Source organism: Pipistrellus hanaki (assembly GCF_964339955.1).
Source record: "Pipistrellus hanaki genome assembly, chromosome: 13".
In the NCBI taxonomy this organism is placed as follows: Eukaryota; Metazoa; Chordata; class Mammalia; order Chiroptera; family Vespertilionidae; genus Pipistrellus; species Pipistrellus hanaki.
In genome coordinates this window covers 37,415,252-37,441,728 of record NC_140515.1, presented here as the reverse complement: position 1 = coordinate 37,441,728, position 26,477 = coordinate 37,415,252, and the positions used below count along the sequence as shown (strand labels likewise).

Below are 26,477 nucleotides of genomic sequence, written 5' to 3'. Positions count from 1 at the left end.
CATAGGTCTCATTTATTTTATCGGCCTTTTCTAGGAGTCTCTTGAAAAACCCTATAAGTGTGGTTTTGAACTCTATATCCAGTCGCTTTTTGTCCTCCATTTCTTTCCTTTGTGATCTATTTGGTTTAGGCATTTTCGCAGGCAGCTTTCCTGATGGGGCGGCGTTTCAGGGTGGAGCCTACAGCCTCGGCTTCCGTCAGCCCCGCCCTATGCGACTCCTGAGACTCAGGGTCCTTCAGTACTTGTTGCAAGCGCCTCTGAGAGAAAGGTGCCCTCGATTTTCGCCTGCTACCAAACAGTGTAAGCTCTCCCGCAATGGGCCCGAAACTGGGGTTCAGTTCAGTTGGAAGTGGAGTTGGAGGTGGCGTTCACAGCAGTCTGGAGCCCCAGTCTCCTTCCCGTCAGGGCAATCCCGCGGCACAGCCGGCAGTCCCTTCTCTGGGGGCAGTGAGTGCGCCTCCGGGACCTCCTTTCTCCGCTACCCCGGGGTTCCGACTTACAGCCCAGCTCCCTATGGCTGAGCCTGAGTCCCCGGGGTCTGGCCCAGAACTGGGGTTCAGAGCAGTCGGGGGCCCAGCACAGTCGGAGTTTTATCTCCTTTCCGCTAGGGAACGCCCGCCAGGCACTCGGCCTCCCTCCTCTCCGGCTCCGTCCTCTCCGCGTGCGCCGCGTGTCTCCGTACCTTAGGCTTTTACAGCTCCTCCGTGCTTCCTTCTGGTTTTCTCCTTGCTTCTTGTTGTAGGATTTCCAGTCAGTCGACTTTCCTGTAGTTCTGGGTAATGTCCATTTTATATTTTAGTTGTATTTATTAAAATTGTTGTGTGCGGCTGCGGCTAGTTGCCTACCCGAGCAGCCATCTTGGATTCTCCTCGGCTTTTATAATAATTTTAGAAAATAAAATAGATAGATACTTTTAGAATATGTTTCCTTAACAAACGATAATATTTTGTTATCATTTTTTTCTCCTTGTAACTAAAATAACATAGTATATAGCTTTATATAATAAAAGCCTAATATGCTAATTGTTCCCTCCACCAGGAATTTGATGGGGAGTTTGACTGGGAGTTCGACCAGGGGGTGGGGCCGGAGGTGGTGGCAGGCAGCCAGGGGAAGGAAGGTGCCCCAGCCAGCAGCCAGCAGTTTCTAGGGACCCTACCCATGCACGAATTTCATGCCCTGGACCTCTAGTAGCTTTATAAAAGACATTCAAAAGTTGAATCTGTTAACAAGATTTACTATGGTATACTTAACTTTATCTCTTTGAGAGAGAAAGAATATGAAACTAGTTCCTTATGGGTAGGGGACTCACATTGTAGGTAGGACATTAATACTGATGTGCTTGGAACAAATAAAAGGCAGACCAATATAGTAAGACAGTTAAGAACAGTGCCAATTCAGACTAGGGATCTGGGCTTTGAAGGTCCCTTTGGAAGGGTTCAGATAGTAAGTAAGATAGAAAAAGCAGAAATAAAAGCATAGAGTAATAAGTAAGCATAGAATGGATTTTTGGCTTGTGAATTGGTTAACCTGGATGAAATGGAAGGAATTTGAGTAACTAGGGATTGTTAAATAGACTATGTGGTCAGTTTCTGGGGGAATTTTGAAAGCCAGGAAGTAGTGTCTCAACATGTTTCAGTAGAAAACAAAAAGTCAGCAGAAGCAATGAACTATGCTTTTTGAGTAGTTTAAAAAATATTTTTTAATATTTTGAGGAAAATACAAAGGGGTATTGGAGAGGGAAAAATTTATAATTTGTTAATACTACATTGGTAGTAGTCAGAATATCAGGTGGTAGGTGAAGGGTATAAGGGAGTAGAATGGGAGCAACAGGTAAGATAAGAGTTGAATCCCTAAGGAGTGAAGAATTGAATCTGAAATTTCTATTCATTATAAAAGTAAAAGCTCAGTATTGGTTGAGTACCTTTTATATCTCCTGATTCTGACCAGAATTAAGTCAGTAGAGGTTTTAATATTGTCAGTGTTGAAGACTTAGTTTGTGGACAGTCCAGGTATCTAAACACCCAGGCTTTCATGTTGAATATGTATGCTGCTATCCAGAGAAGTATGGTATATATAGATGGATTACTGCTATTCTGTCACCATTATTTGAAAAATCATGTATGTCTAGCTAACCTAAGTACAAGTTATGATCCTTGTTCATGTTAAAGAAGAAAATAGTCATATGCTGATGAGAATTAACTTTCTCTTTGTGCTGTATAGATGGGTCTTGATGGAGTTCAACAGGATTATATTAGAAAAGCTGAATATCCTTTTAGCTCTGAGCAAAAGTGGATGGCTGTTAAGTGTGTACACAGAACACAGCAGGTATCTTTCCATTTTCAGACTACTTATTATATTTTGTTAACATAGATGATTATTTTTATTTTTTTGTCTACCTTTAGATTTAAATAGTCATTGAGCATAATAAAGTCCTGTTGTTTTAAAGTTTGTATAATTCATAGTGTATTCATTCCTTGCTATTTTCATGTTCTCTTTGACTTTGTGCCTAGATATATCCAATTTTGCTATGTGAGCAAATAACTTAAATGAATTGGAGCCTGTTGTCAGTTTCCTGGAGTTTGTGACATTAAATTCTTTCAACATATATTTTGTCCTGATGACAGACTACTAGAGATCTGCTATTCTTTCACTAAAGGAATGCCTTTTCTTCATAACAAACAAAACCACATTATTTTGTGATACTGGTGGATATATTATTAGAAGATAAGACAGTAAACTAAAGAAAAGAAAGATATAGTACACAATCAGTTCTAACCAGGATGGGTGAAAAGAATCCCCAGGATAGAGGTGAAGGGAAGTTCCCGGATGCATCCGTCATGTCATGCAGCAGGTCTAGAAACCAGCCAACTCACATTAGAAAAGGAAAGGAGAATAAGACTCAAAGACGAAGGTCTTTCTTCAATAATAATAATATAGGAATAATAATTTACCTGCTCATTTGATCATGTGAAAAATATCATTTAGCAGGGCTTTATCTTACATGGAAGAGTTCCAAATTAATTATTAATAGGTGTAAAGACAACTAAGAAAATAAAAAAAAGGCAGTTATTAACTGTCTAAAAGATAAAACTTAAACAGGAAAATAAATGTTTTATTTATATAGGCCACGGAAACAGTATCATGCCTTCCTGCTGCCCCCCCTACACTCTAATATCTGTTCACTAATCAGGTAATTAGTAAGCTCTGTCTCAATGTGAGCACACACTGTAATAATGTGCAGAGAAACAACAAATTATGCTCTGCTTTCTAAATTTCCATTTGGAAGTGACACAAGTACTTTCATATTTATTGATCAAAGCAAGTCATACCTAAGAACTTGGTCAGGGGAATATATTCCTACCAAGTGCCTGCACAGAAAGCTGGATGTGTATGAACTGTTCTAGTGACTACCACTTCGCTCAAGAGTGGGGAGCCATAAAATAAATAGAATACTGACAAATTTTGCTTTAATTATAACTAGAGGTCTGGTGCACGAAATTCTTGCAGGGGAGAGGGTGGTTTCTCGGCCCAGTCTGAACCTATCCAGTCTGGGATATCCCTCTCACAGTTTGGGACCGCTGACTCCTAACTACTCACCTACCTGATCACCCCTAACCACCCTTCCCTGCCAGCCTTGATTGCCCCTAAGTCCCCTCCCCTGCCGGCCTGATTGCCCCTAACTGCTTCTGCCTGGCCCCCAGCACTGTAACTTTGTCTGGAAGGAGGACCAGAGTCTGGAAGATGTCTGGTTGACTGGTTTAATTAGCATATTACCCTTTTATTTGTATAGATTATTAGTATAGATGATATGGGGAGGAGGAATAGATAGTGGGGGTGGCGAAACTACCACTTATCACAATAGACAATTATAAAATTGATAAGCAAAAAATATAAATAATATAAACATATTTTTAAAAACTTGGAGATAAATACCAACATCTATAGAGATAAATAGGCTTGCCTTTTAGGGTAAGACTAGAAATGAGAAAGTTTGGGCAGGGAACTGCAGTTTTTCATTGTAAGCTTTTGTATATTACTCTACTATGATAAAAAATAGAAGAAAAAGTCTGCTAATACCCTTAATTATAAGGTGGTTGTTAGAATACATATAATGTATACATATACTAACAACCAAGAGAAGAAAGTCTGAGTCATTGCTTGGGCAGATGTTAGCTCTCTTTCCTATTCCTGTTAAGTTGTGAGCCTCTCCTCAAATCTGAGTGCCTAATCTGGGGCTTAGTATAGCACTACTTTCAATGTGTAAGCGTGAAGGTAGGGAGTAGATGCTGTATGTAGAGTGCAGGAAACACCCACATATGAACTTTTAATTTTCAGAGTTCAAGTGCCACTTAAAGCCTTAGGCTTGAGTAGCTATCCTGGGGATTATGAGAAATGAATACTGCTTGCTTTTGGATTCCAATGGAAGATATGTACAAGTTGAAATTAATTTGAATTTATTTGCTCTGTTCTTATTCTTCTAGGATGGACCAGAGATTTGTTTTATGAAGGGTGCTTATGAACAGGTGATTAAGTATTGTACTACATACCTTAGCAAAGGACAGACTTTAACACTCACCCAGCAGCAGAGAGATCGGTCCCAACAAGAGAAGGCACGAATGGGCTCAGCAGGACTCAGAGGTAAGGATCCTTCAGCATTGGCCCCCAGGTGGAAAGATAATGCTTTCTGTTCAATGTAGATAAATTCATGCTTCACACCTGAGCTGTACAGCTCTAGTTTAGGCTTCGTAGAACCCTACCATTTCTGAAGTGTTATGTTTTACTTGCCTAATTGACCCCCAAATCATGGAAAAATGGGAATATAGCAAAATATGAACTCTTACAGACCTGCAGTGATGTATTAGTAGGTGATAAAAATTTTATTTTTATAATAGTTATTGATTTATTAGGGGAACAGAGGGGGAGAGAGAGAAAAGCATCCGATGTGAGAAGAATCATCTATTGGCTGTCTCCTGCACACCTCCTGTACCTCCAGGGGATTGAGCCTACAATCCGGATATGTGTCCTTGTCCGGGAATTGAACTGTTAACCTCCCAGTGCATAGGATGATGCCCAACCAACCGAACCATACGGGCCAGGGCAGAAATTTTATTTTAAACCAGTTTATCTTGTGAGGAAGGAGATGGATGGAGATAAAGTGATGTTACTCCTTCTTTTATTTCATTACTTTGACAGTCTTATTTGTTAATAGATCTAAAACACTTTCCTAAATATTGAAGCATTCCTCATCTGCTTTATTCCTTTGGCATTTACCAGTAAAGTATGAAAGTGCCCAGATTCTGCTTATGTTTGTGTTGCTGACTAAACATGATGGGGTGAGAGGATCTGCTGTGCACACACACATCAGGCCACTTCTCTTAGGGACATCATGTATGTTTCAAGAGGCAGGGGTTGGACCCACACCTGGTTTTCACCTTTTGAATAGTCATCTGGCTTGTGGCTAATTACATATATATCTATGTAGATGTCTCAAGGAAATTGGAAGAGTTGGCTTCCTTAAATTTATTATTTTTACAAAACGAAGTCAAAGACTTCAATTCCTGGGAGAAAGAAACAAGTTATGTAAAAAAATCCTCAAACTCATGGTTCACTTAAGGGCTTTTTGTGGCTATCCAACATTTATATAGGTTTATAGGACTTTCTGATTTACAGGTTTAGAAAGGTATTCTTGTGGTTTTATTTGAGGGCACAGTTTTGTTATTCTTAGTAGCTTACACCAGAGGGTTTCAAAGTTAGCTGGGATTTAGAGACACAGAGGAAGTCTTAAAGATTTGGTATGTGCTTCCTGTTTTCCTTAATTTTTAGAACAAGGGTTTCATATTTTTTAAATTTTGAGTCTTATCATCTGCAGGAATGCGGAGGTTTTGTTGTATGTTTGCTGTTGTAATATTGTGAAATAGACCAGAGTTGGTCAAAGACAAAAATCTTTGTTTCACAGAGCTTTAGAAAATACCCTGGTCATTTTTCTCTTTCATCTTGTCTTTTCCACTTCTGCTTGTGCTCCACCTTCCTCTTCCCCCTGAAATTACCGTAATGAATAACTGAAAGATTTTAAATTTAACTTTATGTATACTTAAGTTATATCTTATAAAACAAGTTTTTTTTAAAAGTACAAATGATTCATAATTTTGAAATGTTTGTTTTTATATTTTATTTGGGGACCTTCTACATGAAAAAGGTCTACCTAGCCTGTCCCAAACAGTAGCAGTAGATCTTCATTTGTTCTAAGGAAGCAAACAGATAAATATAGGATACTAAGCTCTAAGCTAATATCACCCCTCCATTGAGGGTGCCAACAGCTGGTCTTTCCTGATGCAAACTGATGCTGTCCCCTTCTGTTACTATCTGCCTCTATTCCAAAACTAGGGATTGTCAAGGTGAAGTCATATGCCGAACCATTTATCTAGCTGTGGGGCCCACATCTTACACTGGGAAAATAATATATCTAATCCTCCATGCTTCTGTTTGAATAAGAATGGATACTTCCTGTGATCTTGCTGGGACTTTCAGTTTCCTCATGAGATACATATGTTTAGTTTGTGTGCTTTTATTGTGTTTTTTTGTGCTAAGTTCTTTAGTCTAATAATATCCCAGCTTGAGACACATTTATTGGTTCATAGGTAGTAAAGTGAGGTTCCAGAATTTTGAGAATAAACTAAATGATATTTGGAAATGAACAGTACTTTATACTATATCTTAAGTGCCCAAGGATGACAGAAAGCTAACTATAAATAATTTTAGGGTGGTGTTATTTATATACTATTAAATTACCAGAGTTGCAAATAAATACCTGTTGACATTATAGAATGAAGGAATATAAAGTATTATTGATATCACTTTATAGTTAACTTCATCTCCCAGGATATATCATGTATGAAATTGTTACATATTGTGTCTAACTAATATAGCAACCTCTTCAAGCTATTGAATTGTTACACAGACCTATAAATTGGAAAGCTGAAGAAGCCACCTTCAAAGGTATTTGTTTAAAATTGACTTTAAAGCCCGACAAACCAATAGTTTCTCCAAATTATTAATTGAATTTGCCTAAAAGCCAATAGTATATGTTGAAAGAAGCTGCATATGGTAAACATTTTTTATTTGCTCCTAATTTGCCTTCTCTTCTTATTCCTTTTAATTTTTAGTAGTTTAAAGCAACCTTATATCTAGACTACCTATGAACCAATAAATGTGTCTCAAGCTGGAATATTATTATACTAAAGAATTTACCACAAAAACACACAATTAAACTGTATTGTCTAACCACATAATAATTTTGGTTCTTAAAGATTATATAGCCCTACTCAGTTTGGCCCACTGGCTAGAGCTTTGGCCTTCAGACTGAAGGGTCCTGAGTTCAATTCTGGTCAAGGGCACATGCCTGGACTGTGGGCTCAATCCCCAGTGGGAGGTGTACAGGAGGCAACCAATCAGTGATTCTCTCTCATCATTGATGTTTCTATCTCTCTCTCCCTCTCCCTTCCTCTCTGAAATCAATAAAAAAAATATTTTTAAAAGATTATATAATAACTTCAATGACATTATAGTCTTACGTGATTTCTTTGAGAAGTGTTACTGCCTCCAGCTTTTGTCAAGTAAATTCTTTTATTTTTGTGACTCACATTTTCTTGTTTGTATTTTATTATTTTGTCCTAAGTTCTTGCTTTAGCTTCTGGTCCTGAACTGGGACAGCTGACATTTCTTGGCCTGGTGGGAATCATTGATCCTCCTAGAACTGGTGTGAAAGAAGCTGTTACAACACTCATCGCCTCAGGAGTATCGATAAAAATGATTACTGGAGACTCACAGGAGACTGCAGTTGCAATCGGTATAACGAGAGTGCTTTTTTTGTTTTTGATAGTTTTGGGTTTTTTTTTAATTATTACAGTACATAGTTTTGTGAGTCATTAGACATGAAATGTGTTTACATGTTTGCTCATACTCTATATAAAATTGTGGCCAACTTATTTTAGTTTTAAAAAAATACTTATCCACTATGCTGATGGATAAAAGCATAAATGTGAAAGGAAACATGAAACTTTAGTTTTTCTTTTTAACTTGAGTATTTTCAAAGCAGACCTGTACCTACTTTGAAAGATGCTATGTTTATGTTTCTGTTGTTTTATCATATATATATATATATATATATATATATATATATATATATATGGCTCTGTTGTTTGAATGCCTTTTATGATTACTTTAAGAAGTAAAAGAGGGGGGTGGGGGGAAATGAACATGGAAGTTAATCTCCCAGAACTAGTAAACTATAGTTCATACTATTAATTTAAGCAGTTTGCTAAAGTCCATTAATCCTGATTTTATTAATATGGAGAGAGATTGGGACAGAAGTTTCACACTTTGTGTCTAAGAAGGATGTCATCAGAAACGTAACATGGTGGGAAAGATTATACTTAGAAAAATTTGCAATTTTTATTTTTATTTACATGCAACTACATGATTACCACAGATCCACCACCATTTTATTTGACTTTGGATACTTAAAATGCACTCTGATCTTTATTAAAATTGAGATGCTGAGCAAAACTTGATTGGACGTGTTTCACTTCTTAGGTTTGATAGATTAAATTATGAAAACTACTCTCAAATTTAAACAAAAATAAAAGAGTCAAACAGAAAACCTCATTTTAAAATTCATATAGGTTTGGCTTACCAGTAGTTGTCTTATGATCCCTTGTTATAGAGGCATTTTATACTTAAAAGGAAATGGATAACAATTATTAACTGAGCATTATGTTTATCCTGTCAAACAAAACCAATTTGTTTAATTATGTTTTCTCTCCATTTTACTTTAGCTAGTCGTCTGGGATTGTGTTCCAAAACTTCTCAGTCAGTCTCAGGAGAAGAAATAGATGCAATGGATGTCCAGCAGCTTTCACAAGTACTACCAAAGGTACTAAAGCCTTTTTAGACAAAAGGCCTTATTCTAAGTGTTACCATTTCTACTACTATGAAAACCAAACTTTATTTCAGAACAGTTGGGACATGACCAACAAATTTGTTGGTCCAAATCATGAAATGAAATCTTATAATTGAAATCAGTCCTATCATTGAGAGTATTTGTGATGTTATCATTATAACTATTACTAGTGGCCCAGTGCACAGATTTGTGCACATTGAAAGGAAATTAATTAGAAGAATTGCCCTCTGAAAAGATTTTAGTTTCTTTTCCACAAACTGCATTTCATACAATAGTATTAAATCTCTAGCCCTCCAACTTCACTTGTGGTTAGATTTTGGATGTGGTCACTACTAGAAATGCACTAATTTGCTCATCCATGTTTTCTTTTTCTTTTTTTCAGTCTGTAGCTACTCAGAATGCTGCTTTCAGAGCATATGGGAACAAGTGTTTTAGGTTCAGTAGGGTGGATAAGGTGTTTCCATATTTGAACAAGAATTTTTTTGTGTTCTATACTTATGGTTTCTTTTTGACATTTGTTTCTGAAAGAATAAATTTTCTATTAGATTCCTCAGAAGTATTGGGACAAGAATGCACATTAGAAAATATATGTCAGATATGTAGTTAATTAAATATACTTCCCATTTGACCTTTACTCAACTCTTTCTCCCATTTTTTCCCCCTGAAATGCTAACAGGTAGTGAAACTTGAGAGATAAAATTTTATTGGCTTTCTTCAGTTCACTCTCTGGCTCTGATAACCAATCTTAATGTAGTTAGAGAAGGAAGAAGCATATTACAATTTATATCATCAGCCTGAAGAAATTACATCATTGGTCTTTTCCAATAGAGTTTTGTGCATTAATTAATTATGGCAGATACCCTGTTGCTGTTCCAAAGAAATTTAACAACAAAAAACATGAGCCTTTTGAGAAACTCTTTCTTTGACTTGCTTAAAGTCATCCTACTTCAAAGAAGAATTTCATAGATATCAAGGCTTTCTTGTAGGTATTTCATGTCTTTTGAGACCCTAAGTCTTTTCTCCAAACACTATTAATGAACTTTTTTAGTCCTTTGAGTTTAGCTGGGCTCCATGTCCCCATCCCTTAACCCAATATCTTTTTTTTTTTTCCTACTTGTGTTATGTAACGCAGTTACAGCCAACGTTTGTTCAAGGTCTTATGCTTTACTTCAGATCAGTTTGATTAGCCTTTCTTTCTTTAGAGTTAAAAACAAAATTTTTCTTCTAAATTGGCAGTTCACTGAGATTTTCCCACATGTACTAAATCATATTAATTCTCTTCCTCATTAAAATGCCTTTCAGTTTTCTCTTGGCATAATTTAATCACATTTCAAATCTCTTAGCAATGCGCTGTCCTGTTAACATAGAGTCAATTAAAAAGTAGTGTGGCGCCCTAGCCGGGTTTGCTCAATGGATAGAGCCTCGGCCTGAGGTCTAAAGGGTTCTGGGTTCCATTTCAGTCAAGGGCATCTAGCTTGGTTGCACACTTGATTCTCAGCCCTGGTTGGGTGTGTGTGGGAGGCAACCAATCGCTGTGTCTCTCTCACATCAGTGTTTATCTCTCTGTCTCTCCCTCTCCTTTCCACTTTAAAAATAAATGGAAAAATATCCTCCAAAGAGGATTAATAAACAAAAAGGTAGTGTAGAAACTGAATTTTGCTTAATTATTTATAAAATCCATCTGGGAGCTCTCATTGCTTTTTGTTTATGATTTCTTCCAGTATGTTCTACAGTTCCTAGTGATAAAAGTGGATATCCTCCCTCTCTCTCTCTCTCTCTCTCTCTCTCTCTCTCTCTCTCTCTCTCTCTGTCTCTCTCTCTCTTTATAGCAGTACCTGCCTGCCTTCGTATTTCTTTCTTTTTCTTTTTTTAAATATATTTTATTGATTTTTTTTTACAGAGAGGAAGGGAGAGGGATAGAGAGCTAGAAACATCGATGAGAAACATCGACCAGCTGCCTCCTGCACACCCCCCACTGGGGATGTGCCTGCAACCAATGTATATGCCCTTGACTGGAATCGAACCTGGGACCTTTCAGTCCACAGACCGACGCTCTATCCATTGAGCCAAACCGGCTTCGGCTGCCTTTGTATTTCTTCTTCTTCTTTTTTTTTTTTTTTCTATCAAGCCTATTAACCAAATCCCTGTAATGTACTCCTAATTTGTGTGCTTTTTAATTTTTGGTCTGTTGTAAATACTTATTTTAGTTACCTGTGATGTTTCTTTTTCAATGTAACAAGTGCCTTTTTTTTTTTAGTCTTGGAAGATTGGAGACCTTTGGCAGGTTATTTTAAATTAACCTTTTAAAATATTTTTCTACTTTCTGCTTTTCATAATTTTCTTTCTCTAGTACCCCTTGTCTGTTAATGTTGATCAAAAGAACAGTTGAGTACTGACCAGAAATAAGACACCTAAAATAAGGACCCACGAAAGGAGAAAAATCCTCCTGCAAGTTGCTTCTGAAAATGCATAGCCTTTTCCCCTTCCCTTTAAAGATTTTTATCTTTTCCTCCCCCATTATTCCCTGAACATTCTCCTTTTCTTATAAAGTTCTATTTCTTTCCCACTGTCCTTTTACCATATACTGTTGTCTTTATCCTGTCGTCTCCCGTCCACTTCCCAAACTACAGTGATTTTATTGGGTGCTTGCCTTCAATCAGTATATTCCCTTTTTCTAGGTAGAGAAACAGTCATAAATATGAAAACATTATTAATAGATGAAATTCACTTACCCTCAAGTCTAATCTTATTTTTTTGATATTGTGATATAGTTTAATTTTTACTAATTTATAAATGGTTTTTTTTAATATCTTATTTCTTTAGGCCATAATTTTATGTTCATTAAATTTCAATATTTTTACTCAACTAAAAAGATTAACCTGCTCATCCTGGTTCTTTAAGAACAAATTTTACTCTGTGTTATGTGCCACATGCAAACCACCAAGGGAGTCTTCAGCTTTGCATTAGTAAAAGCAGTGAAAGAAAGGATGTTGCCTGGAGACAGGATACTGGATGGTGGGAATTTGGGAAATTCTCATCTGATTTTTTCTTTGAAGTAAGAAACAAGGTTTTCAGCTGAAAGTGAGGTTGGAGAAAAGGATCAGTTGGAAGTATGAGGAGAGGAAACTAGTATGAATGAATTCTCTAGGATAGAAGGAAAGAGACTGGTACGGTATGTGGATATTAAAATCACCAAGATTGGGTTTTGTTGGAGACAGTAGGGCAGAAGTTAAAGTTTTTTGAAACCAGGAGTGACCTCTCTGGAGCTGTGAATGCTTATTGTTAGAGGGAAGTATAGTCTCATGTGACCTTCAAAACAGGCTTTATGAATAAAGAAGGGAGAATGGAGGACGCCTACCCCTCTCCAGGATCTCCTGGTTTTACTGATTGAGAGGACTATACAAATGGCCCATATTTTATGGAAAAATTAGGTTAGAGCAATGTGGGAAAGGAAAGGATATAGGGGATTTTGTCAATGACTGATGACCAAGGGGCATGGTGAAAGGGTTTCAGAAGACAGGAGATGGGGTCAAAAAAAGGGATTAAATATATGGTTTGGAGAGATAAGATCATGTAAGTATTTAGAGATATAGTAAAGAAAGACTCATGAATTAGCTCGAATAAAAGAGAATGAGTAGACACTTGGCCCCTAAAGAAAGGGGGTGGAGGGCTTTATAGACATGAAGAAGTAGCTATTCTTTTTCTGTTCTGAAGACAGAACAAGAGAAGAGGCCATTCTACTGGTATGCTGGTGTTGGGAGGAAAGATGGAAGAGAGTTTTCCCTTTATTTCTGAGACATTTCAAGAGTAAGATGGTTATCTTTCCAGAGATTATGTATTTTTAGTGGTATCTTTGGTAAATTTTGAAATGAGTATGTCAAATGAGTGTCATAACAAACATCTGTCATATTATGTTTGATTTCTGTGGCAAATTAAATACAATTTAAATTGATTTTTTAAAATCATTGTTAATTAGAAGCATATGAGTTATCTTAACATTGAAGAATTTTAATGTTTTTTTATAATTTCACAGGTTGCAGTATTTTATAGAGCTAGTGCAAGGCACAAGATGAAAATTATTAAGGTGGGTCTCTAAGAATCCAGTTGTTTTATATTCAAAATGCTACTTCTTGTCTTAAATTATTTTTGCCTTACTAGGAGTATTTGATAGAACATTAAAGTCAGAAGTACTAAGAAGCAAAAAAGGTGATTTTTTTTTTTTTTAAGAACCTGAAATGGAATTTACTTAGCAAAGGAAGATATATAAGAAAACCTGAATGAGATATCTGCAAACTAATTTTAAGCAATTGAACAATGTAGAAATCTGTTCTGATAGGAATCCATAGTCAAATCATCCTAGTGTGAATAACAATAATTACTTAGAAACTGAATAAATACATGTTAGGAAAAATATGTTAGCCCTGGCTGATAGCTCAGTTGATTAGAACATCATCCCAATATGCCAAGGTTTTGGGATGTGTTCTCTCTCTCTCCCTCTCTCTCTCAAACCAATCAATAAATTTTAAAAAGGAAAATATTGTGAGTATAAGTATTTAAAAGATAATAGTTATATATATATATATTAATTAGATGAATATATACAAAGTAATTGACATAGTAGCCATTAGTTAATGAACTTAAATTATTTATTTATTTATTTACTAGAGGCTCTGTGCATGAGCTTACATTCTCTCACAGTCTGGGAGCCCTTGGAGGATGTCCTTATTGGGGAGGCTCCAACCACTGCTGCTGTGCTTGCCAGTCATGAGCCTGCTTCTGGCTGAGCAGTGCTCCCCTGTGGGAGCGCACTGACCACCAGGGGGCAGCTCCTGCATTGAGCTTCTGCCCCTTGGTGGTCAGTGTACTTCATAGTGACTGGTTGTTATGCCATTTGGTTGATTTGCATATTAGCCTTTTATTATATAACATTTACTAGAGGCCCAGTGCACGAAAGTCGTGCATGGGTTGGGTCCCTAAGCCTGGCCAGCAATCTGGGCCAATCAGGTTTCCTACCTCCCCACCTCCTCCTTTCCTTGCCACCCATGTGCTGCCACCATGCAGTTTCCTGCCTCCCCCCTCCTCCTCTCACCACCTACATCTGCTGCCGCTCACCCCTGGTTCCTGTCCCAGCCCAGGGCCCAGCCCTGATTGGGTGATCGGGTGATCGGGGCCTGATGGCCAGGGTGAGAGACTGGGAGGTTGGCCAGCAGGCTCTGATCAGGTGATGGGGGCCTGCTTGCTGGTGGAGGGGATGTGGGAGATTGGCTGGCTGGCCCTGCCCCTGATCAGCATGGGGGGTTAATTGGGGACAGGGCCGTCCAGGGGGGGGGGGGGCTGCAGGAGGTTGGAGGAGGCCAATCAGGGCCCCATATGGGCCTGTTGGCTGCCGCAGTGCACATCATAGTGGTTGGTTGTTCAATTGCTTGGTTTTTATATATATAATTTTAAATACGTTTTATTGATTTCAGAGATGAAGGGAGAGGGAGAGATACAAACACCAATGATGAGAGGGAATCATTGATTGGCTGCCTCCTGCACAACCCTTACTAGGTATCCAGCCCGTAACCCTAGCATGTGCCCTTGACCAGAATCAAACCTGGACCTTTCAGTCTGGAGTCTGATGCTCTATCCACTGAGCCAAACCGGCTAGGGCATGGACTTAAATTATTAATCACTGTAGCCTTCTATTGTATTAGTTCAGGGTTTCTTAATCGTAGCACTATTGACGTTTGGACTGTATGATTCTTTTTTGTGAGGGGTGTCCTGTGTATTGTAGGATGTTTAGCAGCATCACTGACCCTGACCCTCAAGGTGCCAGTAGCTCCTCCAAATCATGACAGTAAAAAATGTCTGCAGACATTGCCATATGTTCCCTGGAAGGAAAAATTGTTCTTAAGAACCACTGTGTAATTGGCTGTAGATCAGACTTTAGAAATATAGTTCTTATACAGTGGGAATATTAATAGAAAACATTTTTTTTAAACAGGAGTGTGTGAGGCACTCTGCTCTCTATTCTCACAAGCCTTTTTTGTTATAAATCCTCACCCAAAGATTTTTTTCCCATTGATTTTCAAAGAGAATGGAACAGGGGTTGGGCAGAGAACATGGATGGGAGAGAGACTGGTTGCCTCCCACATGTGCCCAAATAGACCAGGATCAAACCTGCAACCCAGGTACTTGACCTTGACCAGTAATCAACCTATAACCCTTTGGTGCGCCAGTTGATGCTCCAACCATTGAGCCACATCTGCCAGGGCCTAATAGATACTTTTCAAAGTTTTATCTTAAGACCTAAATATATTGAAGTTCATTGAAAAATTGATAATCTGTATTATTTCCTGTCTTAATCATGTGAAAAAATAGAGAGGATTTGTTTATCACTTTATCTCTGTAGAAGCATCATTTTAATCAGAATTCCTCCCTCCACCCCTTCCCCACTGTAGTCTCTACAGAAGAATGGGTCAGTTGTAGCCATGACAGGAGATGGAGTAAATGATGCAGTTGCTCTGAAGGCTGCAGACATTGGGATCGCAATGGGTCAGACTGGCACAGATGTTTGCAAAGAGGCAGCCGACATGATCCTGGTGGATGATGACTTCCAAACCATAATGTAAGCTTCATTTCTGTATCTTCTGATTGGCATCAGAAAGACTCTTCTCCCATCCGTTCCTGCACTTCACTCCCAGACAATTCAGGTGGCAAAGAATTAGCAATACTTATACATTGGAGGAATTAAACTATGTTAGTATTAGGTCAGTTAATCTTATTTTATGGTGTAGTGTGTCATTTGGAAATAATTATTTTGTATGGAATGGAAAGGACAGAATAAATGGCAGGGCCATTTAATAAGAAATATTTACTAAGTGTCACATTTTTCTGGCTGTAAGTGTAGTGGCACAGCAGTGAACCTTTATGGGGCTTTTATTTTAGTTAAATTCAGGCTATTAGAAATATGCATGTGCATGGCTGTATAATGAATATTAAAAAGAATCAAGTTTTTATCCATATCTATTTTTTATCAGTAATTATTCATGTCAGTGATACAATTTATTAAGTTAGAGTAACTTTGTTGTTTCAGCCACAGTTTCTAATTGATTTAAGATTCTTAGGTAATACCTGGTGACTTCAGTTTCATGGTTCAGATTTGAGTCACCTGAATCTTGTTTGTTGTCTTACTCATTTCAGTGATATATGCTACTTTTATGCCCCTGATGCTTTATTAACCCACTAGAGACCCAGTGCACAAATTAAATTCGTGCACGAGTAGGGTCCCTAGGTCTGGCAAGCAATCAGAGCTGATCTGTGGGGTGACTGGCGGAGTGATGGGGGGTCGGGGGGGAGCCTGCTGGAACCTGCCTTGGCCGGTCTGGTGCCGCCTGCTCGCCAGCCCCTTCTCTCTGCCACCGCTGCCGTTGGCGACCAGTGGGGTGATCAGGGGACCTGCCTTCACCTGCCTTGGCTGGCCTGGGGCCTGAGGGCTGGGGGCAGCTCCTGAGTTGAGTATCTGCCCCTGGTGTTCAGTGCACACCATAGCAACCTGTCGTTCCACCAATCATTCAGCCATTCGGTCAATTTGCATATTAAGCTTTTATTATATAGGATTGTGGCATAAAATGAAGCATGTGGGAGCTATGAGGACATAAGAATTTTTCTTTCCATCTTAGAATTGTATAACAATTTTGGAAGAAAGAAGAAATTGTTTACAAATCACATATTTTTCTACATTCAAACAAATGAATTAGATAATTTACATGAATCTTTTTATACTATATTCTTTATATAATTATGCTCCTACATATATCTACATAGGAGCAAAAGATAGCTTAAATTCTATAATCTTATATAACTCTTTGCTGTTTATTTGCTGACAAAATTAATTTAACCTCTTACCTTTTATGCATCTTGAACTTTTAAGAAAAATAAATGAGGGTAAAGAAGATTATTATTTTAGCATAAGTGTAGTATTGTCTTGTGTAGAAAGACAATATGGAATTTTAACATTGCAATATATATATATATATATATATATATATATATATATATATATATTTTAATTTATTTTATATTTTATTGATTTTTCACAGAGAGGAAGAGAGAGATAGTTAGAAACATCGATGAGAGAGAATCATCGATCAGCTGCCTCTTGCACACCCCCTACTGGGGATGTGCCCGCAACCAATGTACATGCCCTTGCCTGGAATCGAACCCGGGACCTTTCAGTCCCCAGGCCGACGCTCTATCCACTGAGCCAAACCGGTCCCGGCAACATTGCAATATATATTTTTAAGAATAGGAATTTTAATATTGTAAAGTGAAACCAGTTTAGGTAGAGCTTAATAGAAGGCTTTATTGTTAGATTAATGTTTCCACATTTTTCTAATCTTAATTATGTAGAGAAAATAATAGATTCTTTTAGAATGTATATGTTACATCAATTGGAAAATTGTTTTCAAATTAGTGATTTTACTATAGATATTTTTGTTTTTGTGTGATAATAGTTTGTCATTTAATTTTTTTTTTTTTTTTTAATTTCAGGTCTGCAATTGAAGAGGGTAAAGGGATTTATAATAACATTAAAAATTTTGTTAGATTCCAACTGAGCACGTAAGTTTGTAAGATGTTTGTCACCATGAGTCTTATAGATAAACTAGGGGCCCAGTGCATGAATTTGTGCACTTTGAAAGGAACTGTGGGCCTCAGGGATGCAGTGCATAAAGGGGTGGTTCTTAGCCCATCCTCCACACCCCTGTCTGCCAGCAGCCCTAATCCTGCCACCACTTCCCTCATGCGCTGATGGCGCTGGCCCTGCTCATACCCGCTGATGGCACGGAGAGATCGGGGCTGGTGTCAGCAGTGGGTGCAAGTAGTGGCTGCTACCCCGATTGCCCCTCAGGAGCAGGGGGAGGTGGAGAAGCCCTCAGGGGTGATCAGGGCTGGCAGCCACCGCTTGCACCTGCTGACGGTACCAAGTGATCGGGGTCAGTGCTGGCAGTGGGTGTGAGCAGCAGTCTTGGTGCTGGCAGCAAGTGTGAGAAGCAGCTGCTGGCCCTGAACAGCCTCCAGGAATAGGGGAAGGTGGAGAAGCCCTGAGGGCCAGATGGGGCTGGTAGCTACCACTTGAACCAGCATCAAGCAATCAGGGCTTGCGCCAGGTGCCAGCAGTGGGTGTGAGCAGCTCAGGCACCAACAGCAGGTGAGAGTGGGGCCAGCACCTCCAGCAGGGCAGGACCCTGGCATGTGGGAACAAAGAATTTTCAGTAACCACCAGAGGCTCCCCCGATGACAGTAACCAGCACCCCACCTTGGTCTGATGCCCTCACTCACCTGCTCCACCAACCTTCCATGGCCGACACCCGCCATGTTGTGCATGTGCCCCCTGGCGGTCAGCGCATGACTGGTTATTCGGTTGTTCCACAAATTTGTCTATTTGCATATTAGGGTTTTATAAATATATATATATATATATATATATATATATATATATATATATATATATATATATATATTTTTTTTTTTTTAGAGGCTTTCTAGGCTTTCTTCCTGAGGATTGTTTAATTAAAAATTTAAAAATGGCATGTCTAATAGTTTCTTTTTAAAAAATATATTCTTATTGATTTTAGAGAGGAAGGGAGAGAGAGAGAGAGATCAATAATGAGAGAGAATCATTGATAGGCTACCTCCTGAATGCCCCACTGGGCATTAAGATCACAGACCCAGCATGTGCCCTTGACCAGAATTGAATATGGGACGCTTTAGTCCTCACGCTGATGCTCTATCCTCTGAGCCAAACCATCTAGGGCTCTAATAGGTTCTTAATATGATATTTAGGTGTCTATGTCACCATCAAAGTATAGAAACTTTTGTGGTATAATTAATAGCTTCGAAATAACTAAGGTATATCAAATCTTAGTGTTTCCTCTTGTTACCATTTTCCAAAAAGTAAAGGGCTTTTCTGTAGTCAAAAAGTTATTAAAATAGCCAAAACTGGGTTGGCTCAATGGATAGAGCGTCAGCTTGGGGACTGAAGGGTCCCGGGTTCGATTCCCGTCAAGGACATGTACCTTGGTTGCGGGCATATCCCCAGTAGGGGATGTGCAAGAGGCAGCTGATCGATGACTCTCTCTCATCGATGTTTCTAACTATCTCTCTTTTCCTTTCTGGACAAAAGCAATAAAATATATTTTTTAAAAAGTTATTAAAATAGTGTTGAAACTTAACTGTTTTGTAGCAACAGCTATTCTGAACTCAGCTTTAAAAATCTTCCTCTGTTGTTGTTACATAAATATTTAAAAAAAATATTTTATTGATTTTTTATAGAAAGGAAGGGAGAGAGATAGAGAGAAACATTTATCAACTGCCTCCTGCACCCCGCCCCCAATACCCCCCCACACACACACTGGGGATGTGCCCGCAACCAAGGTACATGCCCTTGACGGGAATCGAACCTGGGACCTTTCAGTCTACAGGCTGACGCTCTATCCACTGAGCCAAACCGGTTTCGGCTACATAAATATTTTGAAAATCCTTTATTAAAATACTGTGGATTGTAAAAGTTAACAAAATGTTCTTGAAAATATAGGCTTCCTTTAAAAGCACAGTAATAACATGAGATTTTTGAATGCTAAAAAAAAGTGGTTATTTTAATATTAGTAAGAATTATCTGTGCTGACAGATTTTTTTAAATGACTCTTTTTTTCAACAGGAGTATAGCAGCATTAACTTTAATCTCATTGGCTACATTAATGAACTTTCCTAATCCTCTCAATGCCATGCAGATTTTGTGGATCAATATTATCATGGATGGACCTCCAGCTCAGAGGTAAGTGTTTTTCATGCATAAACTAGAAAGATAAGGAAGATTTGATATCCTCATTATTAAATTTTAAAGACTTCATTCATGATAGCATTAGAAATCTTTACAGCAACATGTTTGTTATAAATTGTATGATGTGTGCATGGAATTTATTTTCTTTGGGTGCTCACTCATCCATTATGGATCTGAGCCTATACACTGTGTTAGATGGCCAGTCTTACATTGAAAACAGATCAGGCCAATCCCTGTCCTCAGGAAGTAAGCTTTTTGTTTCTAAGAATGGGATGAGTGGAGAAATCTCTGAGTTTAGTGTTACTAGCTAGGCTTTGTTGCCAATTTTAGAGACTTTGGGAAAGTATCAAAGAACCTAAGCATCTAAGTATTTTGTTTTATAATAGTGGGGCCATAGATGTCACTTCTCAATACAAAAAGTAGAGAAAACCTCAATGCATGAAGGGTATTTCAAAGTCCAGTTGGTCGTCATGTATTTGAGCCATATTGAAATAAGTAAACTTATATGTAAATGAAATTGGACAATTTTTTTTTAAAGTTTGACTACCAATCTCCTATTAAACCGTGCCAAATAAATAAGAGTAAAAGGAGAGAGTATAAAATGTGTGGTTATTTTTAAGTAAATACAGCTAAGGTTTACTTTGTGGTTCAATACTTTGTTTTTTAAAGAAAGCATGTAGTTTCCTGGATAATTGAGGTTAATCAGGATTGAAAGTAACAAATCCAAACCTTAAAACTTTAAAGTAATTCATTTTTCTGTTTGTTTTGAAGCCTTGGAGTAGAACCAGTGGATAAAGATGTCATTCGTAAACCTCCACGCAACTGGAAGGACAGCATTTTGACCAAAAATCTGATACTTAAAATACTTGTTTCATCAATAATCATTGTTTGTGGGACTTTATTTGTCTTCTGGCGGGAGGTATATTTACTGAATAAACTGCTTTATTAAAGTATTCTGTATGATAGAATTTACTTATTTTTGTGTGCTACATGGAAGGCTGAAAAGTTAGGAGAGCTCTTTGAAAAATTTGATAAAAACATTTAAATGTAGTACAGTTTTGGTAATATTATATTTAAAGTCTTAAAAAAAACAAGAAAAGATTTAAACATAGTTTGATTTCAGACTTTATGGGTTATTGGAATTTCTGATTTATTTATTAAAGTAATTAAATCTTCAGAGGACTATCAGATACAAAAAATTTTATATATGAAAATTTGGGGAGACGTTAGACTATCTGAGTCTTTAACATAGCTAATTTGTTATTGAAAAAAAAGTTGTTTTAATATCTATTATAAGGGTTGTGAGAAGGCTTTTTTATTTTATGGTGACTACAGCTATTCATTAGTTGACTTTATTTATCTTTGATTTTTATCCCAGGATACTAGTATGTGTTTGATTTTTTTTTTAATTGATTTCGAGAGGTGGAGAGAGAGAGAGAGACCCACCGCTTCGATGTGAGAGAGAAACATGGATTAGTTGCCTCTGGTATTTATTTAATCCTGTCAGTTGTCCTGACGGGATTAAACCTGCAACCTTTGGTGGAGGGACGAACACTCCAACCAACTGAGCCACCTGGAGTTTAAGTGGCATATAGGAATTTGTGTAGTTTACATGTTTTTATATCATAAGACGAAAGCTATTTTATCTGGATGGAAAGAAAATATTAGCTTTTAAAACACATGCAGTATTTGTCCATTAAATTCAGCCATTAAAAATCACTTTTTTCTCTTGGCAGCTACGAGACAATGTGATAACACCTCGAGACACAACAATGACCTTCACATGCTTTGTGTTTTTTGACATGTTCAATGCACTGAGTTCTAGATCCCAGGTATGCTGACTGATTCAATTAGATAGAGCACTTTCTACTTGTAGACAGGCAAGGAATATGGGTTTTTAGTTTTTCTTGATTTTGTAGCCACAGCTTATAGCCTCAGATACAGCCTTCCTCCAAACATGTATCATAACGGGGATGAGACATTTGGGAAGATTAGCCTTACCTTTGATCAGAAGATCACAGTAAATCACTGATGGTGTTATGTGATCTTTCTTTTTTTCCATTCTCTTATTATCTGTAGCTATATGATAAGTTCAGGTTAACATCTGAGCATATGACAAACCTCATGGATTCTGTTAAGATGGTATTAGTCTCCATTACTTCTGTCAGTGTATCAAAACTTAGGACATTTTAAAAAAATGTTATTGTTGAAAGTATTATAGATATATCCCATTGCTTAGGACATTATAAATTTACTTTTCTTCCCATGTTGTATCTTAAGATGTGACTGATTGCCTTTTTTAAATTGAAGTGCTTTTTTAGGAAATAATGAGCTAAAACCTAGTGGTAGTTTTTCAGAGCATATATATTTTTTGAATTATAGTTCCATTTGAGGCCTGACTATTCGTTTAATTTTTAGAGCACTTTATGAATCCTTAACTATATCTGTTATCGTTTGCTATGCTAGAACTTTCCAAGTGAATTATCATTAGAGTAAATTTGAAGATGCTATATTATTCATTTTTTATTTTATGAAAGTCAGCTTTACTTTTTCAATACACATATAAACTAGGTCCATTCTTCAAGAAAGGTTTTTAGATTAATCTACCTTAATGAATGAATATAAATGACTTAGAATAATCATATACAATAAATTTTTTTGAATTTTGGAATGATAAAATAGTTTCTATTGATTTTTATTTTTAAAAAATGTATATATAACAGCACTCTCTTAAAGAAAGCCCTTTCTTGATAAAGAAAAGTTACTTTAAAATGTACCTTTATTCATCCGAATTATTCCAAAGTAATAGTTAAAATTAAGAGATTTCATGGTACTGCCATTGTAGCATTAAATCCAACTTACTAAAAAATTAGAAGGGAATGTAATAATAGTTTTTTCTGTGACCAAGGTGTAATAATCAAACTTTGCTTTGCCAACAGACCAAGTCTGTGTTTGAGATTGGACTCTGCAGTAATAAAATGTTTTGCTACGCAGTTCTTGGATCCATCATGGGACAGTTATTAGTTATTTACTTTCCTCCACTTCAGAAAGTTTTTCAAACCGAGAGCCTAAGTATACTGGGTAAAGCAGATGTTCTTTATAATTTATGTATTTTAGATGAATTGTATTTTTAAATGCATTTGTTCTAATAAAAATTTTCTCTTGAAAAGTGAAATAAGTAAATTAATGACTTGATTTGAAAAAGTATACTCTCTTTTTTAATTGGAAATATTTTAGGCTTTAAAATATTTTGTAATTTTTTTCTTTCAATTTTTCATAAGTTATTATCAAAATCATATTTGGGTTTTCTGAAATGTAGCATATCAAAACTTGTTAAAAAGTAATTGTTTATAACTTTTCAACCTTATGTGAAGAAGAGATTATATTTAAACTCGCTGAAAACCTAATTGCTTTTCTAGAAAATTACGATTTCAATAGTTAAAAGAATATTTCACTATTCTTACTTGCTAATTTGTAAGTCTTATTTTATCAAATAATAGTCTGACCCTAAAAGCAGAAAATTGTATTAAGATTATGTGGAAGATAGATATTATCCTTTCACCCTTTCACGTAATGTGCATTAAATGTTATGTATAATACATTTAAAAATTTATCTTCCTATGTAAGTGTGAGGACTGATGTATTTATGGCAATGCTACTTTCAATTCTTGGATTTTTAAGCTAATTTAGATATTTATGAAAATGAGTTATACATTTTTATTATAAGTTTAAATTTACCTTAAAAATGAACAAGTTTACTAATGTCAATATTTTAACTTTTGTTCACATTCCTTCCTCTTAAAAAAAGAGTGGAATTTTAAGAAGACAACAGCAATTTCTCAAGTAGTAAATAAGAGTTGGTTTGAATACTGTTGTAAAGACATGGTCTTTAAAGATGAGTTCTCCAAGGCTTTCAAATGAAATAAGTGCAAATTTCTGAATAATTTTTATATAGATGTTTTTTAATGAGGCTACTTAGCACTGCTTGAAGAGCCTTTTAAAAAGGCTGTGTGATCTATTAAATAGAAAACTCTTGATTGTGTTGCTGTGAAAGGTATGGTTATGAGGTTATTTGTGGTTTAGGGAAAGTAGTCAGGATTTGGGCCCTAGTTCTCTGGCTGCTGCCTTTCAAAGCTAGGTGACTTTGAAAAAGTCACTTAATAACTTTGAGCCTGACTTTCCTTATTTTTATGCTGAGGCTGATGATACCTCATGGAATGGTTTGAAACATTGTATTTTAAAACCTGTGATAAAATGTTAGAAAAATGTAAGCTATTAAGTTGCAAAGAATTATAAAACCCAATTTATTTTCTCTTGCAGATCTGCTGTTTCTTTTGGGTCTCACCTCATCAGTGTGCATAGTGGCGGAAATTATAAAGAAAGTTGAGAGGAGCAGGGAAAAGATTCAGAAGCATGTTAGTTCAACATCGTCGTCTTTTCTTGAAGTATGATGCATATTGCATTCTTTTATTTTTGCAAACTAGGAATTGCAGTTTGAGGATCATTTAGAAGGGCAAATTCAAGAGGATAATGAAGATTTGAGAACTTTTTAACTTTCCATTGACTAAAAATAAGCATTAATGCTAAAGACTTGATTGAAGACTTTAACCTGCTGACAGTCCCAAATGAAATTATGTAACTTTGATAACACATTCCTTGATTTAAATTGGCTTTTGAGATTGAGGGGAACTTTATAAAGCATATGGGCATTTATTTAATAAAATAAAAAAAAAAACACGGTGAAACCTAAACCACTTAAAGAGGTCTAACAATACAAATACACTGTCTATCTTAGATAGATATAAATATTTTTTTTTAATTTTTAAATATTGTACTATTTATGGTGGTGGGGCTTTCTTACTAATACACAAATAAATTTAATCATTTCAAAGGCATTCTGTTCAGTTTAGAAGTTGATTCCCAGGAGTGCCATATTTCAGCTACTATATTTCCTTTTTTTCTGCAATGTAAGCAGTTCAGATACCTTGTGTTACCATTTTTGTATCTCACGTTTTTTGCACAGGATGTGACCACTGTCAGATCACTGTTCTTTTCTTTCTTTTTGTGACTGAAAAGCCTATACTGCAACTTGAAGTAAATGTTTGCTTTTCATAGTAAATATAACTGGTTGCTTATTTCCCCCCAGCTATTAGTCTTTGGTATATCAAAATTAATATAGGGCTCTCAATGGCATACTAGTTAGATTAGTCATGTGTGTAGTTAACAGTTGAAAATTTAAAAATATTTAAGACTGATTTGGCTTAAATTTACAAAAAATTTACAAGTAATGTCTTCTTTTAGAGTTAAATATAAATATACACTTTGTCAGATACTATTTTGTCATCCCCTATATATAAATTCAAGTAGCATACCTGAATAACTGAATTTATTTTTAATGTCCTTTTAAGTATCTCTCTTAGGAAGTTTAGAGTTTTATACTTAAGAATAAAAATGCCTTAAGACCAAACAGGTGGTTTCAGAACCAGGGTCTGTGTGGAAGGTTCCATGCTGGCCTTGCTCTTCATTTGTCTGCAGCCTGTCAGGCCTACTTATTCCTGCCTTCTTTTCACTGGGTATGCTAGAGAAATTGATAGGCTTGCTCTTGTATTGCCATCAGTTTTTAGGATAGTTTGATGAGGTATAGGTAATTTATTTAGAATATATGACAAATTTGGGCCAGACATTCAAAATTACACATCCATTTTCCTGTTGACTTTCTTTCTGAAACAAATGGCTCTTAAATTTGGAGTTTAATTCTTCCTGAAGCAAGTGAGTTTTATATTTTATAATTATTCTTTATTTTCTAAACTTTCAGGATAAACCAGTATAGTTTTTTTTTTTTTTTTTATCACCAATATTAAGCTGCGAATGTTAACACTAAAATGTTATTATCAATAATAGGGAAAATATCTATACTTTCAGTCCTTGTTAGTGAAACAGTTGAATATAAAGACTGAGACATTTGCAGTTTAGTCTGCTTTACCCTTTAAGGCTCAGTAGTCCAAAAGAAAAAAGACTCAATAGTCAGATCTCCTTAGCTAGAACAAGAAAGCCATTGTCTAATTAGTTTTCTTTTTAGTGACATGATTTCTCACTCCTAAATTTTATAATGACTTTTCTTATTTATTATAAAGACTTGAAATATATATTGAGTCTTTTGCTTTGGCATTGTAGGTTCAGAGTATAATTTGTATGAAATAAATATGCCTATTCTGTTGTTTGGTTTTTGAACAACAACAACAAAAATTTCATAAGTTAATGACCTTGCAGTTGGGATTGTTAATATTAAAAACATATGGTTTTTAAGATAACAGAAATCAGGCAGTACTCATATTACGTAGAATCTGTAAAGAGAACTGAAATGTGCGGTACAGATCCACTATATCCAGGTTTCAGTTTTCCATAGTGCAATAACAGATTAGGATATTTCTATATATGTCTTCAATAGTGTATTATCCAAATTAGCATGGGTAATTTAAATGCTTTAGTGTCTAAATTTTTATTTTTTTAACCTCATTTTTCAGTCCTAGGACTTGCTAGAGTTCCTAATAATACTAAATTACTTGATATTTTGCTGTTAGACTACCTCATGAAGTTATTTGGCCCCAAAGTGATTAAACATCAGGGAAGTAAAGAAAGGAACTGAAATAACTCATAGTTCTTAGATGATTAAAATAGGCTGCAAAGAAACAA

The 26,477-nt window shown here is 36.4% G+C and overlaps 1 protein-coding gene across 4 annotated transcripts in view; it reads left to right on the top strand.

Annotated features, from left to right (window-relative positions):
• ATP2C1 (ATPase secretory pathway Ca2+ transporting 1) overlaps window positions 1–26,477 on the top strand; it is a 96,971-nt gene that overhangs the window by 63,387 nt on the left and 7,107 nt on the right. For all 4 annotated transcript variants that reach the window (XM_084902120.1, XM_084902123.1, XM_084902122.1 and 1 more), the window contains 12 exons: window positions 2,221–2,325; window positions 4,482–4,638; window positions 7,676–7,846; window positions 8,835–8,932; window positions 12,993–13,043; window positions 15,403–15,569; window positions 17,495–17,563; window positions 19,662–19,778; window positions 20,556–20,703; window positions 21,521–21,616; window positions 22,724–22,865; window positions 24,105–24,229. In XM_084902120.1, coding sequence (XP_084758246.1) covers window positions 2,221–2,325; window positions 4,482–4,638; window positions 7,676–7,846; window positions 8,835–8,932; window positions 12,993–13,043; window positions 15,403–15,569; window positions 17,495–17,563; window positions 19,662–19,778; window positions 20,556–20,703; window positions 21,521–21,616; window positions 22,724–22,865; window positions 24,105–24,229 — 1,446 coding nt within the window. The remainder of the gene's footprint in view (window positions 1–2,220; window positions 2,326–4,481; window positions 4,639–7,675; window positions 7,847–8,834; window positions 8,933–12,992; window positions 13,044–15,402; window positions 15,570–17,494; window positions 17,564–19,661; window positions 19,779–20,555; window positions 20,704–21,520; window positions 21,617–22,723; window positions 22,866–24,104; window positions 24,230–26,477) is intronic.